Source organism: Guyanagaster necrorhizus (genome assembly GCF_019112545.1).
Source record: "Guyanagaster necrorhizus MCA 3950 unplaced genomic scaffold BT62scaffold_21, whole genome shotgun sequence".
In the NCBI taxonomy this organism is placed as follows: domain Eukaryota; kingdom Fungi; phylum Basidiomycota; class Agaricomycetes; order Agaricales; family Physalacriaceae; genus Guyanagaster; species Guyanagaster necrorhizus.
This window is the reverse complement of record NW_025064900.1, coordinates 189,606-205,896: the sequence shown is the minus strand read 5'-3', so window position 1 is coordinate 205,896 and position 16,291 is coordinate 189,606. Positions and strand designations below refer to the sequence as shown.

The 16,291-nt window shown below is 44.1% G+C and overlaps 3 protein-coding genes across 3 annotated transcripts; 1 reads left to right on the top strand and 2 right to left on the bottom strand.

Annotated features, from left to right (window-relative positions):
• Positions 1-1,165: 1,165 nt before the first annotated feature.
• Positions 1,166-3,853, bottom strand: BT62DRAFT_971873 (laccase; the record flags this gene model as incomplete). Its single annotated transcript, XM_043189044.1, has 21 exons — positions 1,166-1,265; positions 1,322-1,383; positions 1,437-1,460; positions 1,514-1,662; positions 1,719-1,739; positions 1,798-1,980; positions 2,037-2,093; positions 2,141-2,161; positions 2,221-2,366; positions 2,421-2,451; positions 2,514-2,533; positions 2,596-2,663; positions 2,725-2,793; positions 2,845-2,901; positions 2,958-2,993; positions 3,049-3,112; positions 3,162-3,248; positions 3,296-3,380; positions 3,426-3,488; positions 3,541-3,609; positions 3,662-3,853. 21 exons carry the CDS (start codon positions 3,851-3,853, stop codon positions 1,210-1,212), a joined length of 1,560 nt encoding a protein of 519 aa, XP_043037217.1. The 3' UTR covers positions 1,166-1,209.
• A 2,719-nt stretch (positions 3,854-6,572) lies between these two features.
• BT62DRAFT_1008774 (uncharacterized protein) lies at positions 6,573-8,067 on the top strand (the record flags this gene model as incomplete). Its single annotated transcript, XM_043177483.1, has 6 exons — positions 6,573-6,914; positions 6,979-7,084; positions 7,138-7,322; positions 7,380-7,533; positions 7,591-7,622; positions 7,909-8,067. The coding sequence occupies 6 exons, from the start codon at positions 6,573-6,575 to the stop codon at positions 8,065-8,067; spliced, it is 978 nt and encodes a 325-aa protein (XP_043037216.1).
• A 1,034-nt stretch (positions 8,068-9,101) lies between these two features.
• On the bottom strand, positions 9,102-10,421 carry BT62DRAFT_1078213 (uncharacterized protein; the record flags this gene model as incomplete). The annotated part of the gene is made up of 7 exons (XM_043179368.1): positions 9,859-10,421; positions 9,772-9,810; positions 9,674-9,709; positions 9,623-9,628; positions 9,484-9,570; positions 9,256-9,360; positions 9,102-9,209 (listed from the first exon to the last, which is right to left on the bottom strand). Exons 1-7 carry the CDS (start codon positions 10,042-10,044, stop codon positions 9,102-9,104), a joined length of 567 nt encoding a protein of 188 aa, XP_043037215.1. The 5' UTR covers positions 10,045-10,421.
• Between the last annotated feature and the right edge of the window lie 5,870 nt (positions 10,422-16,291).

The following is a 16,291-nucleotide window of genomic DNA, read 5'->3' as shown; positions in this document are numbered from 1 at the left end:
GAAGTCAAAGTTCAGCACTGCACATCAGAAGAGAACTTAGCGGATATATTCACTAAAGGCCTACCAAGACCATTACATGAGTATCTATCTGCAGGTATTCTAGGAACTCAGAATTGAGGGGGAGTGTTGGGATAGCAATCCCGAGCGAGTATGAGAACGTACTCGAAGATATGATGCCAGTCAGCAGCAGCTGACTTGGATCGTGATCCAGACTTATTTAGTATCTCGTAGAAAGATCTCGAAGTAATACAAAATGTATTTAAGTAGAATGTTTCTCTCTCGAGAGGCTAATTCTAGTTCTCTGTTACATTACTCTGCTCTCTACTTACAACACTCCCTTTCATTTCCACACTTGTAGTCATGCATTACACTTGACTTTCGAAATTATAGAATGCTCAGCATGAAAGTTCTCATGACAGAAGTCGCCCTTTTGTTTGAAAGATCCAAGAAGGTGGATCTGTTCATGACATTACTTTCTCCAGCCGCGTCTTTGTCCGATCACCCCATGTTTGCTGGATCTCCGCCCGCCGCGGTGGTGAATGCTCGCCCTTTGTACCACGTGACGTTACCTGTCAGATACTGCTTTCACCATTCTCCCAAGACTATTAGTCATGGCTCTTCCTACAAACAGGGATGCCACTGCTAAACCGGTGAACACATCCCAGGAAACAAGGTCTCTTTGGTGGGCCATCATGACGGGGAATGGAATTTGCAACACTTTCCATCTTCCTTGATCCAGCATTGAAGCTATGTCTGTAAATACTTACAGCGTCGAATAGATTGAGCAGCAGCTGAAGCCTGAAAGCGGCGAGAGTTTCCAGGGGTGGCTAATTTGCCATATGGCCAACTCAGAACCATCTCCCAGAAGAACGGGGAGTCTTGGTTAGACTCGGGCATGCTATGGTACCGCCTTCTTTGTCAGAGTGAAGGCTGAACATTGTACTGGCCGTTGTGGTCACCGCTCTTGACGTATCGCGCTCGTCCCATCCTATTGGAATTTTCTTACGTTTGCGCGCATGGCTCTTACCGCCAACATCAAAGCAGAGTATATGAGAAAAAGCTTTTCTCATAATAAAGGAGAGATCAATAAGACATATGTGATATGAAGACGAAGTACAGCGATCACTAAAGGCCGGAACCATGAGAAAAAAAAATCCAATAAATCCGTAAATTCAAATATGTAACATCGCCGCGGAACGCAGGACTATCTTAAAGATCTTCACTGGGCGTGGCGTCGTATGTGGGGCAGAGATCATCCCATTGACCTTCGGGATTGAAGTCAGGACGACACTCGCCCACAAAGCAGAAGAATACAACACACCAGTAGGATGGATGGTGGAGTTCCATCTTTCCGTAGCTTCTGCAAACACAATGGCGAATCCGCTGCGAAAGAGATTGTCACCAAGTCAGCAAGCGGGTAGGATAAGAGGACGCACGCCTGCAAGTGCCAATCAATGTGACTACAGAGAGACGTTAGCTCACTCTCAATCTACAGTCGTGGAAGCCAACTGACCAGTGAAGGAACCAAGGTCCAGGATTATCGGTGGTGAACCGGATCGTAACATTGTCTCCCGTGGTGCCGATATTAACAACGTCCCGCCTCACAGGATTCACATAGTTGTACACGGTACTACCAGCACTTCGGACGACGTCGAAGTTGTGCTAATGGTAGCAAATTTTTGAGAACATATAGTCAACAAGAACGAACGAGAACATACCCCATGCAGATGGAACGGATGCTGGTATTAACAAGATGAGCATGGGATAACATAGCGCACAATGTATAAAGGGACTCACCCCTCCACCAATGACACCGCCTGGCATAGAAATTTCGATTGTAGAATTCAGCGGCAGAGCGTAGATAGAGCCCTCGGGAAGAATATCATTAACATTCTCCGCACCACTTAAAATCTGCAAAAGGACTGGAGTTGTCGGGGGAATAAATTGGACGCCATTGATTGTGAACGTTCCGGCGCTCGTCTGTTTGGCCGGAAGTCAGAGAAGATGGTGAAATATGAACAGAATGGAAGACATACAAAGGCGAAGACTAGATTAAGGGCGACGTCGACGCCTCCGATTTCAGGTGATCCGGGCTACATCCGGGTTAAAGCCATGGATCAGGTCAGGACATTAGACTTACGGCTCCTGGATTCTCAAGAGGCTTTCAGATTGAAGTTCGTTAGTCTAGGTGGGAATCTTACATAGGGTTAAAGGACGTACCGTCATCTGGGTCTCATTCATGCTCAGTACACTCGTGATATTTAAAATGTCGGGTTCTACATTATTGGCTCCGTTATATCGGAGGATAGCAGAGTTGATACCGCCACTAAAACCCTGTGTACCAACGCTGGGGTTGGCGCGGATCCCTTAACATGACGGCGTCAGTGGGTGCTTTCTCATACAAAGAAAGGCGGATGTACAGTAGTTACCAATCGGCTGATTCGCGTTTAGCTGGGACATGTGTCAGTAATTCTGGTATATTTGAAAGAAAAAAATGAGATGAAGAAACGAACGACAAACGAGTATCGCTGAGCTGAAGAGGAATAAAAGTTAGTTAGTCCTTATTTTCGGAACACGGCGACAAAAAGAACAAACCTGCAAAGATTTGGATTCCATCGACAGTGTACGGGACGAGATTCACACCATCTGCTTCGATAATTGTCCTGCGCATCACCGATAAATAACAGAATCATTGAAGGTGAAAAAAAAACACAGGAAATTCACATCAAGTGACTGTCAATAGAGACGGTATACGCCGCGTCACATCCGATATTGACCATCCGAATGCGATATCTACGTCGAATCCATGAGACAGACACTGAAAGACAAACAAAGAACATGTACCGTGTTCCTTGAGTGACGTTTACGACGGCTAAATCATGCGTTGGATTTCCGCTCCATCTAAGTCGCCAATCACCGTTCTGCTTCCAAATCCCAGACGTTAAATTAGTTCGTACCGTCCCATTCCGTTGATGAGCACTGCGTCCAGAGTACTACATGCTGATCATTAGCCGCCATGTCAACATGATAGGTGAGAAATAAGCTTACGGGAAAGTCAATTGTTTGGCAGGTGTGTGATACCAGTCCGACAACGTCAAGATACTAGTACTATCTGCGGCAGAGTCATGTTGCAATTCAAACAAGAAAGCGTGCTTGCGTACCATCATCAACATCGTATAGGTCGGCATGTGGATCGTTGGGGTCATAGATGACCAAAGGCCCGCGAAGGCCGTCACAGTATTGAGTAGCTGGAGTCATTGTCATTATTACATTTCATACCACAGAAAATTCATACCCAAATGAGAGTGGTACCAGAATGTTCCCGCTTGGTTAATAGGATTGAAAGTGTATAGGAACGAGTCTCCTTTCACGATAGGGCACTGGTCGAGATTAACAATGGCAACGAGCAGTTGTGAACAGATTACCTGGTCCACAAAGGCTGGACCGTCAGCCCAGCCAGTACCTTTCTGGAAGAGTCCGTGCCAGTGCTAGAGGAAGGCGCATGAGATATAAAGATCGTGTAGCAGAGAACAAGCGTACGATAGAAGTGCTCTGCAATATAGTGTTGTTATTGAGCCGATTGACGACATTGATTTTGAATGTATCGCCCTGGACAGAACCTCCGTAAGCAATATTGTAGACGAGCAGTTGAGAGGCCAACCTTGTTTCCTCTAATGAGGGTGCCATCTATCTGCGAGTTTGCTAATGCAGCGAGGCGTTCAAAGCCATCGGGATTGACGTTTCCATTGGAGATGACGAGGTCCCCCACAGGGCCAATAGTTCCCTGCCGCAGGGCGCGAGAACAGGAGAGAAGGAGAGTCAGAGTGAGCAGATAAAAGAGGGGGGAAACCATGTCGACCTGGAGAGCAAGATAGCTACTTGGACTCACTTAAAAATGTGTATGAGCACCGAGACTCGGATTATGGTTTCACACACACTCTATTGGACCTGATAGGATATTATGTGTGTGACGCTAGTACAAGGCACATTTAGAGATCCGTTGGTAAACGTAGGAAAATTTCTGCCGTAGCACCTCTAGAAAATATAATTTGCGTAAAATGAATCCAGTAAATTATAACGGGCCGCGTTGACCCGGACTGTATTGCACATGGATTAATCTGTCCGCTACCAATCGCTGGAGACGTATTTGTGTTATTGGGTCATATGAATCTGAGAGATGATGTCCGCACCTTTGGTTTACTATTTCCCAAAGACTTGGATTGTCAGTTCAAGTCACCTCCTCGGTCAATGGGAACAATGACGAGACAAGGTCATCATTAGAAAGGGAGAGGACACTCTAAAAGCAGGGGAGCCACTTCAAGATTATAACAATTGCAGCTAGTCGAACCAATTTTTGACTCTGACAGTCATAAACTGGAAACGAGCCATCGGGAACATAGAAAGTTTATCCATGACCATCTCCACGGTCTTCGCATTCTCGCGCTGAGGTCAAACCTGTTATCAGTTCACATGTAGGCTTCTGGTCACCGCGAAATGCTAGGAACGCAAATGGCATCACCTGTGATGCTCAAACAACCAAAGTATAAGGTTACACAAGGCAAATTGAGAAACATGGACCTGAATAAGGCCTTAAGTGATTATTCCAGATATGACTGAGAGGTAGAGGTATTATAGATAACCCACCCGAAAAATCAACAAGCAACCAGTCAGGTAATACCGTTCTCGAGTCCGAAATGTTCAACATCGTGCATACGCATTGACAACGCTGACTGTGTCTTTAGTAGACGCATCATTGAAGGGGGGGCTGGCAGGAGATGACACATTAAAGAAACAGTCATCATAAAATAAAGTCACACCTGAACAAAAGCTAGCTGAATATCAGGCCTCAGTGTTTGGGTTCTCCAACGCCTCTCTACCGAAGCCATTGCCTAGGTTCTATTTCAAGAAAAAGTAAGAAATCATCTAGGGGCCGTTTAACCGCCACAACAAAGCTATGTTCGGACTCGATATATTAGCTATGCAGTGTAAAAGGAGAGCAGAAGGATAGCAGTGGGAAACCCATCGTAGGTTCTGGGAAAATGATGCCAAGCCCATGATGCAATACAATGGGATGGGAGAACGCGCGTCGCCACCGTCGCGTATGGAAGAGGGTCCAGAACGTGTCGCTTATGTAAGCAAATGCGCTTGCTGTCGTCCTTTGCCGACCAGACCTGATATCGTTCACGAGTCACGAAGATGTGGGAGGCAGTTCTAAAAGAAGAGAAATACTTATCCCCGCTGACAGAACGAGATGATGGGATAGGATGATCAAAAAGCCGCGTGAGTAGCGTTTTTTACTTTATCTATGTCAGAAGGCACTGCTTATCTTCCAAAGGGGACAACAAGGTTGCATAAATCTCTCATTCACTTATGTAACATTCGTCAACTGATATCAAACTAGGCAATTTAGAGACACTCCCATTCAAAGGAACGTTGTTCCCCCAGACCTGCTGATCTGGAAGGTCACTGGGACGGAAACTATTTCATTCACGGACCTAGCTGATCCTTGATCGCTGTAGGTTAGGATGCTCTCACAGCGTCTGCGCGTGATATACAGGCGCCTGGGAAACACGAGGTTTGCATACCCATTCACTAATGGTGATAGGCTTGTTATGAATGGTGCCTTTGTGTCTCTATCTGTGAACTGTAAGCCTCTTTCTTCTGAGCGTTTCTTTCTGAGACACTTACGTCGTAAAAAGGACCACATGTGAATAGCCCTATACAAATACCACTTTTTTTCTTTCACAGCCTAAAGGGGAGTGTTTCGGTGGACGGAGGCATCTCGTAACGTCGTTCGTTATACCATCTAAAATACCGCGTAGATGCAGATCAATGTTACGTATTTTTTGTGCCAACCAATGTCGATGAGAAGGATATATACCGTCCATATGTCATGGCAAGGTATCATTGACTATAATTCATACCGTAGCAACCATAGCTAAGGGCGCAATACAGACCCAGGACAATCTACTCTGCTGGATTCGTCTACGGTCCTTGAGAAAAGAAATACTTTTAAATCGACGCAGCCAAAGGCCTTGTATGTCCCGACTGGTGAGCAAACGAAGATGGGCAACGGTAGCCACTAACGTAGTGGATTACAGAGGCTGGTACGGTTGTGAACGCGCACATAGCAGGCAGAAACCACTTTTTTGTTATTCCAGATTCTGGGCGACCATCCGTACGGGTGGACTTCCTACCGATTACGTCTACGTTTCGGGGTCCTTTCGCCGCGTCATACTCAAACAAATGATTGGCTACCTTTATTCGCATATATTAGTTCTAATCGTATTTCTGATGGTCCTCAAGTAAGACAGCAGGCGGCCCGGATAGCCGAGATTGAATTCTCCTTCCCACCACCATCAAGGTAAGTATTTACTACGCTCCTTCAATGTCGGAGCACTATCTATCATCGATGAGCTCCATCATGATCAATCAGACGGGTTAGACCACTCACTGAGTGTCCTCAAATCCTGCAGTCTCGCCTGTAAACTCTTCATTCCTAGAACTAGACATCATCTCTTGCGAGATAAAACAATTAGCTCAAATCTCCAGCGCAAAGAATTCCTTGACCTATGTCGTTCCTTACGCCACGTTTCGTCCTCACCATCATCTGGACCGTTAACCACTGTCTAGCGCATACGATGTCCACCAGGACGGATTTCCCTGTTCTTCTGCGCACGCTCGCTAATCTAAACGAGATCAAGCTCTCTGGGATGAATTGGAAATCGCTTTTTCAGAAATTCATCGATGCCCTTTTGACGCGTTGCTTCCAGTCCATCACCCTAATGCACACCCATTTCACCGATTCCAATGCTTTCTATTCATTGTTGTCTCATTCACCCAGCCTTGGCCAAATCTCCTGCTGCATAACGACGATCGATAACATCAGCCACAGATCACCGGACTGTCTCTGCGTAAAATGAGGTAGCTACCAGATATGGTTTTGTCACCCACTCTGTCGCCGCTGAACCTGGATAGCCTGCGCGTTCAGGTCACCGCTTTGATCTGGCACGGCGTTTCATGGATTTAATCACGCATTCCCTCCAAGTTCTTCACGTCTCACCATTTAATATGCCACCAGAAAGTTTCAGTCTCCTGCTCTCCAGCCACCATCATTCGCTAATGATATCTCTACAGATTGGTCTTTTTTGCCTATTCAACACTTGAAATCTATCACCATTGAGATGTTACATTATCACCTTGGTTTCATCATTTTAACTACTGAACTTAGTATCTTCGATTGGTGGATCAGACATTTCGAGAGCTACCCTGCCCTGCAATGTTCGCTCGTGCACTTCCTCGTTCATGTGTCCACATCCAGTGTTCGAGCGGGCGCAGACTAAACCGCTTGGAGGGCACTCGATATTGCTTTATCGCAGACTTCTATCCGCTCGCTCCTTGTTGAGCTATTGGTCAGCAACGCGATCGAAAATGTAACCTTGGGACACGCCCAAATCAAGCTCGTTACCGAGGAAAACCTTCCCAACTTGATGAGTCGCAAAATTGCGAGGGTTCAAGTGGGGTCGTACAATGGTATGCGGGCTATTTATATCTGTTGAGTTGCGCGAAGTGATTTATTGGCTTTCACAGATAATAGAGGCAGAAATTATCTTGCCGACTGCGTACAAATCCCTTGAACAATTCTGCATATGAATGTCTTTTTGAGTCACACCCAAGTCCATTGGTAATAATCTCGATGAATCGGGAACTCGGACCGGACCTTTAGCATGCCCGCATCCACGTTGTCCTACACTCAGTCCTCCATTTCGATAGAAGCCAAGTCATCTGAGACTGCCTCCACTTCGTGAAGATGCACAACTCGCCGCCTCGGAACATATATAATAAGCGCGCTCTGATGCTCGAAACATTAATTTTATTACGTATAGAATCTGACTCGACAGATGACAGATGCGTCATTTTCGCCAAGAAGATCCCCCATCCAGGGACGCGTCGATCTTCCCACCGGGGATGATTGCTATCAGCTTGGGCTGCGACGAGGAGCCGTATCTATCTCTTCTCGACTCTTTCATTGACACTCTTTACTGGTATATAGATTTGCTCCGGTAGCGCGAGCTGACCTTTGGGGTAAAGGTTTCTCCACCCCTCCTCACTTGGACCCTGTGACCCACATTTGAAAATGTGCCTCCATGGTGATAGGCGCCTCTCCCGCAGGATTCGTCTTGGGACGCTGTGGCGTCGGCGCCAACACATATTGCTTGTCATAGTACACAGTTGCAGACCAGCCGGCGAACGCGGCGTCTACATTGTTTCCATCCTCCCGTGATTTCCTCATAGAGTCATCTCCGCCAAGCCTCGCTGCCGCACCGATATATAAAGGACGTAATTGAACCTCACTGTTCTTAAGCCCCCACCCTGAACGACTTTTCCACAAAGTAAGCGCCTGGCCCCCTTTAGCGTTCAATGTCATGACGCATGACTTTCTCCGCAGATATGGCTGCTATTTACACTGCTAATGCCTCCAATGCTGGCGAAGACAATGGTAATCATCTCAGCCGGTCTGTGCTGACAGCCATCATAGTATGCACCAGTGCGTTCAAGCGTCCCCTTTCCCTTTTGATTGTTATCAACCCTGTCTATAGTGCTCTTCCTTCTCCTGCTCCTAGGGTTCACCCTAGTGTGGCGTTACCGTAGGACCTTCCAACGTCGTTCACCGAATACCACGGCGACCACTGACTTTACTAGACGCTCGCCCGTCTCATTTCCAGCTCCCGCGTACGTTCCTGGGCGGAAGCTCTCCCCCTCGGAGCGCTCCCACGGATAACCATCTATGAAACTCTGACGACGGTGACTGCTGACCTCACCGTACTTCTTACATTCCGGTCTGCGCCGACACGATACATCCTCTTCATGGACATCTCGCACATTATATACCGCTATTGAACGCCTTCGTCGTTGTCATTACCTTGAAAATTCTTATCCGTATCAGCATTCCACATACACATTCATTCATGTCCTATCCAATAGTTTCATCATAATATATCATTCGTACGTACCATTTAGACATTGTCTAGCATAAATACACTTTAATTATTCATACCCAGCGACACGTTCCACTTATTGGCTCATCAGACCCGGAGCGCTTAGGATGGAGAGAAGTGATGGGAACTGCCAAGTATTCGCCAAGTCGCTAGGCCGCTGGTAAACGAACGTTGGCTATCGAATGTCTGCAGGATTATAATTTCGTTACCCTTGCAAAAATTGAGCAACATCAGCCTGACTTCGGACCCACGGTACCTGTCCACTTGGACTTAGGCGTTGAGGTCGCGTTAAATGCGATTCGCTCCGTTTCTGACCTTTTGAACAATCCATCAAATCGTCACAGGATTGATGTGAATGCGCCTGGCTGAAGAAGTGACGATGAGAGCGTCGATTTCAGATGTCACAGGACTGAAAGTGTGCTGTGTCCTGACATGAGCCAATCTGGAATGAAAGCCCGACAGAGCTGCTGTGCCATTCATTTACCAGATACGACATATCGAGACCGAAGAAATTTATATGCAGATGCGAATGACGCGTGGAAATGCGTTTATTGAGAGAACTGGAAGTTTGCTACGAGTCGGAGGCGTCAGAGAGTACAGAAGCGTTTCGTCACGTGAATTACAAGAACCTGAGGGCCGGTTAATGGGATTCATCAGAAGGGTCATTCACACACGTAACTCCAACCTCCATCTGCATCGTGTCCTCGCCACTAAGCAAAGTACGAAACGAATTGCCTCAAGAGCTCATGGGTGTGTCATAGCCGAAATACACCTGCTTCCTATCCCTCTCAAGGAACGACGCTCCATCCTCCTGTCATGTTCACTCGTCAGTAGATCGTGGGTTCCTCGCAGTCGGTACCATGCCTTGAAAGGCCTCCGTGTAATTCCCTACTACCATGCCACGATCCTGGAGATCTGAGCGGATCCAAACTGCACCATCCTTGACCATGTGCGTGCCTTTAATATAAAATAAACAATGTTCGGATGTAATAGAACTCGCATCACGGATGCGAGAATTAATTATCTCTCCTCTTCGTTTTAGCATCGACGAAATTGCCTTTTTTTAGTCTTTCATGTGGATGTTATAGGATTCCCTCCAGCATCCATCCCTACAGCCATCCCTCCCAACTGCCTCCATCGCCTTACGACGAAGTTTTGGAAGTTCAGAGGAGAATACGCCACTGAACAAGAGTTTGCGAAGGCGCAGTTTTGGTATAATGGAATAAAAGCCATGCTGGATGTTGTTCCGTTCTGTGACACTCCCAGAGGCAACCTCTGCAAGGAACAGAGTGATTTAAGGATGCGTTCTGAAGCGATACGTGCAGAGAGAAATGCACAGAAGAAGGAACGAATCGAGGCTTAGTGATCCAGCACCGTTGTAGAGTAATATGTACCTCCAAAGTCAAAGTAAGTCAATTCAAGGGCCACTGTGGCTGTATGACAACAGGATTTCGCAAAGATATCGGCATCTTTATAGTCCATCAATCATCAGATAACCCCTCTGTTAGCTTTAATGATTTTTTTTTGCATACTGGTAAGCGAAATGAACAAGCATAGAGGAAAGAATAAGACGTTTAAGGCAGTCCGATGACCCTGACCTTTCTTTCCTCCCACGCAGTGGGTTCACACGAACGAACGCCATCTGGTTACCTGAACAACAGACCAACGATGTTTGCTACTTCAATTACACGGTCCCAACTATGTGCCCTATTTTTGTGCACGATATTTATAATCCGTGGCCAAGCCCGTTCACGGCGACAAGACAGTTGCAACACGGCAACCTCGGCGTCGACTGTCACAATCTCTTCGGCAAATGGCCTATATTTAACCGTTATCTCTCTCCTCTTTGGTCTTGTGGCTACTCTCATCGTTCGATACGATAGGGCAGGCGAGAGTCGAGAAGATGATGATGTAATATGTAATCTGCCCCGATTCCGTTGTTTTTGCTACTACTTCCATAACTACAATGTTATGGGTCTGAGCCTCACACTTCTCTTTTGTCAAGAGATATGAGGCCTATGTTCATGCTTTCTCATGGATCAGGACCATGATACTTTTTCTCATGCATCGATTATTTGATCCTGGCTTGGTTGCATGGCTAGGAATTATAAAAGGCGGCCTTTCTTCCACTATGCAGAGAAAAACAACCTCTGTGATGACAGCCAATAGCACCCCAAAGTCTGCTTCCTCAGCCCTTCTGTGCAATAGTTCAAAATCATCTCTGGCTATTCCAACTTTCAACCTAGTACCTCCAGAAACATTGAGTGGCAAGGGAGCCCATCCTGTTCAGCATGTACAGTCATCACCCTCAGGATCAAAACAATCCCATGTCCTCTCAACCAGCTGTTGTCAGAGCACCTATGATAGCCAACATGTGGGGAATGGTTCTCTCCTCTATGCTTCAAATGCTCTATCTCCAAAGGCTTCTTGAGTCTCAACTGCCTCATCAAGAACTTCTATGAGGCAGAGAAAGGTGGGAGGCACATCTTCATCTATATCATCACCAAGAGTTGCTGAGACACCACTTCAAGGAGGCAGTTCTCCTGTAAATCCTGAACCAAGACATGAAGAGCCTTCTGAATGTATGCTATCTGTGAATCCTGCAGGAGATGATGATTTCCCTTGGCCAATCTATCTTATCCCATTCATAAACAAGGTGTCTATTGCTAGTCCAGTGAAAACTGGGAACATTACTCCATCCTGACTCAGCACCCAAGCAAGAGATATGGATTCAGAAATAGTGGAGAATGTATCAGCTACTCAGGGATCTCATTCTTCAGTGAGGACATTATCGATTATGACAAACTCACTGACTTGGATATCTTGGTCAAAATCATCTTATGACTATCAGGAGGATCAAGCAAATACTCATCCTAGATGTGAAATCCTCAAATCCCTATTGTCAGTATCATCCACTGTTTCTCAAATCTCTTCTATCACATCAAGGTGATCTGCAAATTCACAGGCTAAACAAGCTATTGCTGGTCCTGAACTATCACAAAGCTCTGACATCAAGCCTGATTTAGTGTCAGAATCTACATTGCTACTTCATATGGTCTCAGATACAGCTGTCTCAGATTACTCTTTAGCTGAAATATCACTCTGGAATTATGAACCACCACTGCTTATCTCCAAAGCAGCAGAAGATCACTGGCTATATGGTGGTGAGGATAGCAGAGTCATTCCAGTGTTAAACACACAGAGGTTGCATAAAAAGATATCCCACAGAGGCAATTGAAACCTGACATATCTATTTAACTTTTCCTCAACCCAAATGGTCAGAAAAAATAGGAGAATTTCTGGAGTATCTCACCAATGCTGCTTTCAGATCTATCTCTATTGGTGGGAGCAAACCTTCATTATTTTTTGAGTGTGGAGAGTTCTGTGACATCAAATATTTGTGTAGAATTGTTGCAGCATTTATGGATCCAGTGTATCTGCAGTTTGTTGATATTAAAATAGTGTCAGCAAATAGCCTGCAGAATGAGTCTCAGCATTTTCATTTCATTGAAGACATTTTGCTGTTTGAAGTGGAATTTCAATCTGTGGATGTTATTGCATATTTTCTGTGTTGCCTGCCATCCTTGATAAAATGCTCACTATGTGGGATATTTATTTCCTATGGAAGCCTGAACAGTATTGGGAACTGCTTTACTGAGGGTGACAAGTTGAAACTGACTAAACTGATCATATGTGCAGGAAATATGTGCAGCATAGACAAACTTGTGAAGCTTATGTTTTGTTCTCAGGGTCCAACTGATGATGCATCATTGTTTGATAAATTGGCAGTGGAATATTTTGAACTTAGTGTATCAGGGAGGCAATAGCAATGAACCCTACAACATCAGAGAGGTATGTGATGCCATGATCTGACCTTAGATGGACAGGTACATGCCTAGTTCCTTGACTGTGCATCATTTTGATATTGGTGAGTTTCTATTAGAATATCATCTTGGTCTTTAGATCTGCTCAAGTCTAAGTTATTTAGTATCCATGCTGAAGATCATCTCATTTGATAATCTCCAGGTTTTAAAGATTGTCATCCAAATATTGTTTTCACTCTTCCATTATTTGGCTTGGGAAGTACTGCACACTAAGGCTCCCAGTCTGAAACAGATTGAGCTCAATATCTGTTGAGGAAAATGCTCTGAAGATGAGAATGAATCTTCATACAGGAAATGGGTCCCAATTCTAAACTGACTGGATGACAAGTTACAGAATGACACATCTGTCTAATGGGCTACTATCAAAACCATGAGTTTGCAGTCCTGTAATATTCTGCCACATATCTATATTGTCAGAGATACATTACCAAATTTTATTATTAAAGAATGAGCCCATATATGACTCAGCAGAGTCAAAGTTCACATTTATCTTGTCATATATATAATCAGATGTAACTCCTCCATTCCTAAAACTGAAAAGTATAATTTGGCAATTGAGATAGTACAGCAGCTGGCATCTCAAAGTGCACTGAACTATTTCTATTACACATAGTAAGGAGAAGGTAGTAATAGGGGAGGGAAACACTTACTAAACAGCAACACTCTCTCCTTCAATAGTGTGTATCAAAAATGGATGCCATGTTAAGCAATTAATTAGTGGATTATGCCCTTTTTAGCTAGACCCACAAGTTATCAATCACTATCATTATAAAGAATTAGTATTACATTATATATCTATGCTTACTAACAGTATCATGCATGGTAGTTTTCACTTGTTATTCATCAGGACATCTTTTACTCTTTGACTACTATCTTGTACATCTGTCTTATCTAGTATCTACTGGATGACCTCTGCTCAATACACCCTATTTGCATGTGCATTTCTCTGGTCAACAGATCTCATGAGGTGTCATACCCTTTACAATTATAAATAGATTATGCTAAGATAACAAACACATTGTTAGACTCAAGTGTTATGTGGACAGATACATGTGATAAACAGAAGTCACCTTGCACTTTGGGTGATTGACTGAGTCCACTGATGCATATTCTGATCAGTGTGTCATAAGGCCTTTGGAGTTGGCTCAAGTATAGAATGATGTGTGAATAAACTTTAGCTCAAAGCTGGGGATTACCAGCAAAAGCAAGCTGTCTTAAATACTGTACAAATCCTGCTAATAATACTACTGCCTATTATATGTTTCTGAGTCCATTGTGCTCATAGTCCTGGAGCATTGTTACTGTACACAAAAGGATGATTGTGTATTATTGGGCAATACTGTTGTGTCAAAAGACAATGATGGACTGAGCTAGTTATGATGACTAAGCCTTATCCCACAGTCCTAAGCACCTTGGTTTAGCACTCTGACTAAGCATAAATAGGGGTTAAAAGAAGAAAAATCATAACATTACCCTCTCCTTAAGACCATCATCCTGATGGCTTAATTTAGAAATAATTTATAATCATGTATAGCTTCATCTGCATTCATCAACTTTTTGTTTACCCACTGGTTTGATTCTAATCCATAGCTCTTTCAGCTAACCAGATAGTCAACTGTTGTTGTCATGCCACCTCCTTTAGCTCTGACTTTTCATAGTTTATGATTTAATACCTGGTTGACTTCATAGTGTTCTTCATCATCAATGAAGTCTGGCAGTGGAGGTGATGGTCATTCTTGATTTGAGAATGTGGATGTGATGTATGGTGTCAATAGTGATTCATTGAAGACATCATAGACTTTTCAGGATATGAGAAGGTGTAATTTATATGCAGAACTGCCAATCTTTTTGATTATGGGGAATGGGCTGGTTCTTTTATCAGATAGCTTCTGTTTTGGCCAGAGAAGGTGAAGGTTGGTTGTGTCTAACCAAACCTTGTCATTGGGTGAATAGATGTGTGCAGCACAGCAGTATTTGTCATATTGCACCTTCATTGTTGTTGCAGCTGCATCAAGTGCTAGTTTAGTTTTGTTATGAATTTTTGTCATTGTCATGGTGAAATCTGAGGATGTGAGTGTTGTAGTATGATGTTGTTCTGTCTGGTTGACATTAGAGTGTCATCCATAGTTGACAAAGAATGGTGTTTTGCTAGTCATAGAGTGTATGCAGTTATTGTGCTAAAAAGTGGTGAGGGCTAGCCACTCCACTCAGTCATCTTGTCAGTAATTAATGAAGAGGCAAAGGTATTTTTTCACCTCCTGATTGGCCCTTTCCATTTGGCCATCGGTTTGCAGGTGGTATGCCATAGATATATTTTGTCAGATGTTTAGGAGTCAATAGAGGTTATCAAGGAATTTGGATGCAAATTGTGGGCCTCTGTCTGAGATGACCACTTGTGACATCCCATACTTCACATAGACCTCATTGACACACCCTCTCCATGTTCAGGCATGTAAAATTGCAAAAATTGTGAATACATGGACTGCATTTCAGTCCAGTAAGCATGTAACTGAGAATAAAATAAGAGCATATAGAAACCTACCTATTATAAGGCTAAACTGAAGTAACAAGGAGTAGAGTGCATAGCCTAGTAGCAGGCTAATACCAGAGGAGTTGGACTGCATGTGAGATCCCAGCACTTGGCTCTAAATGCACCAATACTATTACAAGAAGGCATGCTAAAAATAAAAGGAATATGATCAAAATATGATCAGCAATCCTGATCACATTGATCAATGATGCACTGATGGAACATGCTTTAGAACAGGGAACTGAGACCCAAAGAAAGGTATCTGAATAACTGGGTGCTGAACAGAGAAATGACATAATAGCAACAAAGGAGTAAGTAGAGGAATACTACCCTCAGAGATGAATAGCATGTATACTGCTCAGAGACTTGCATGCATACTTACAGTGCCTTAGCATGCTTAACACAGTGAGGGACTCCACATTGTACCATAGTATGACATATACTATATTGAGTAAGTTAGTTAATGCATATCAGGCTAGAAGTGTTAGGCCCAAACTCCATATGACTGATAACATGTGATAGACTAACAGAACCTCACACTTTGGGTTATACTGTTAGAATTCACTGATGCACTATCAGCTTTGTGTGATCAAGGCATTAAGTACTTGGCTCGAGATAGGATGATGAAGAATAAACTTTAGTTCGAGACTGGGGTATTACAGCAAGAACTAAGCTACTTAAATACTGTTCTGTTATCTGGCTATTAATAGCTGTTCACAAAAGATATTGTCTGTCATAGAGCTGTTGCTCCTGCTGTTGCCAGACTCTCCACAAAAGCTGTTGTCTTGCTGTTGTGCTGTTACTGCTGCACTATAGTTGGAGGACAAAAGGAACATTGTCTCTCTCTTCACAGCACACAGCAATGTGATAGGAGAGTG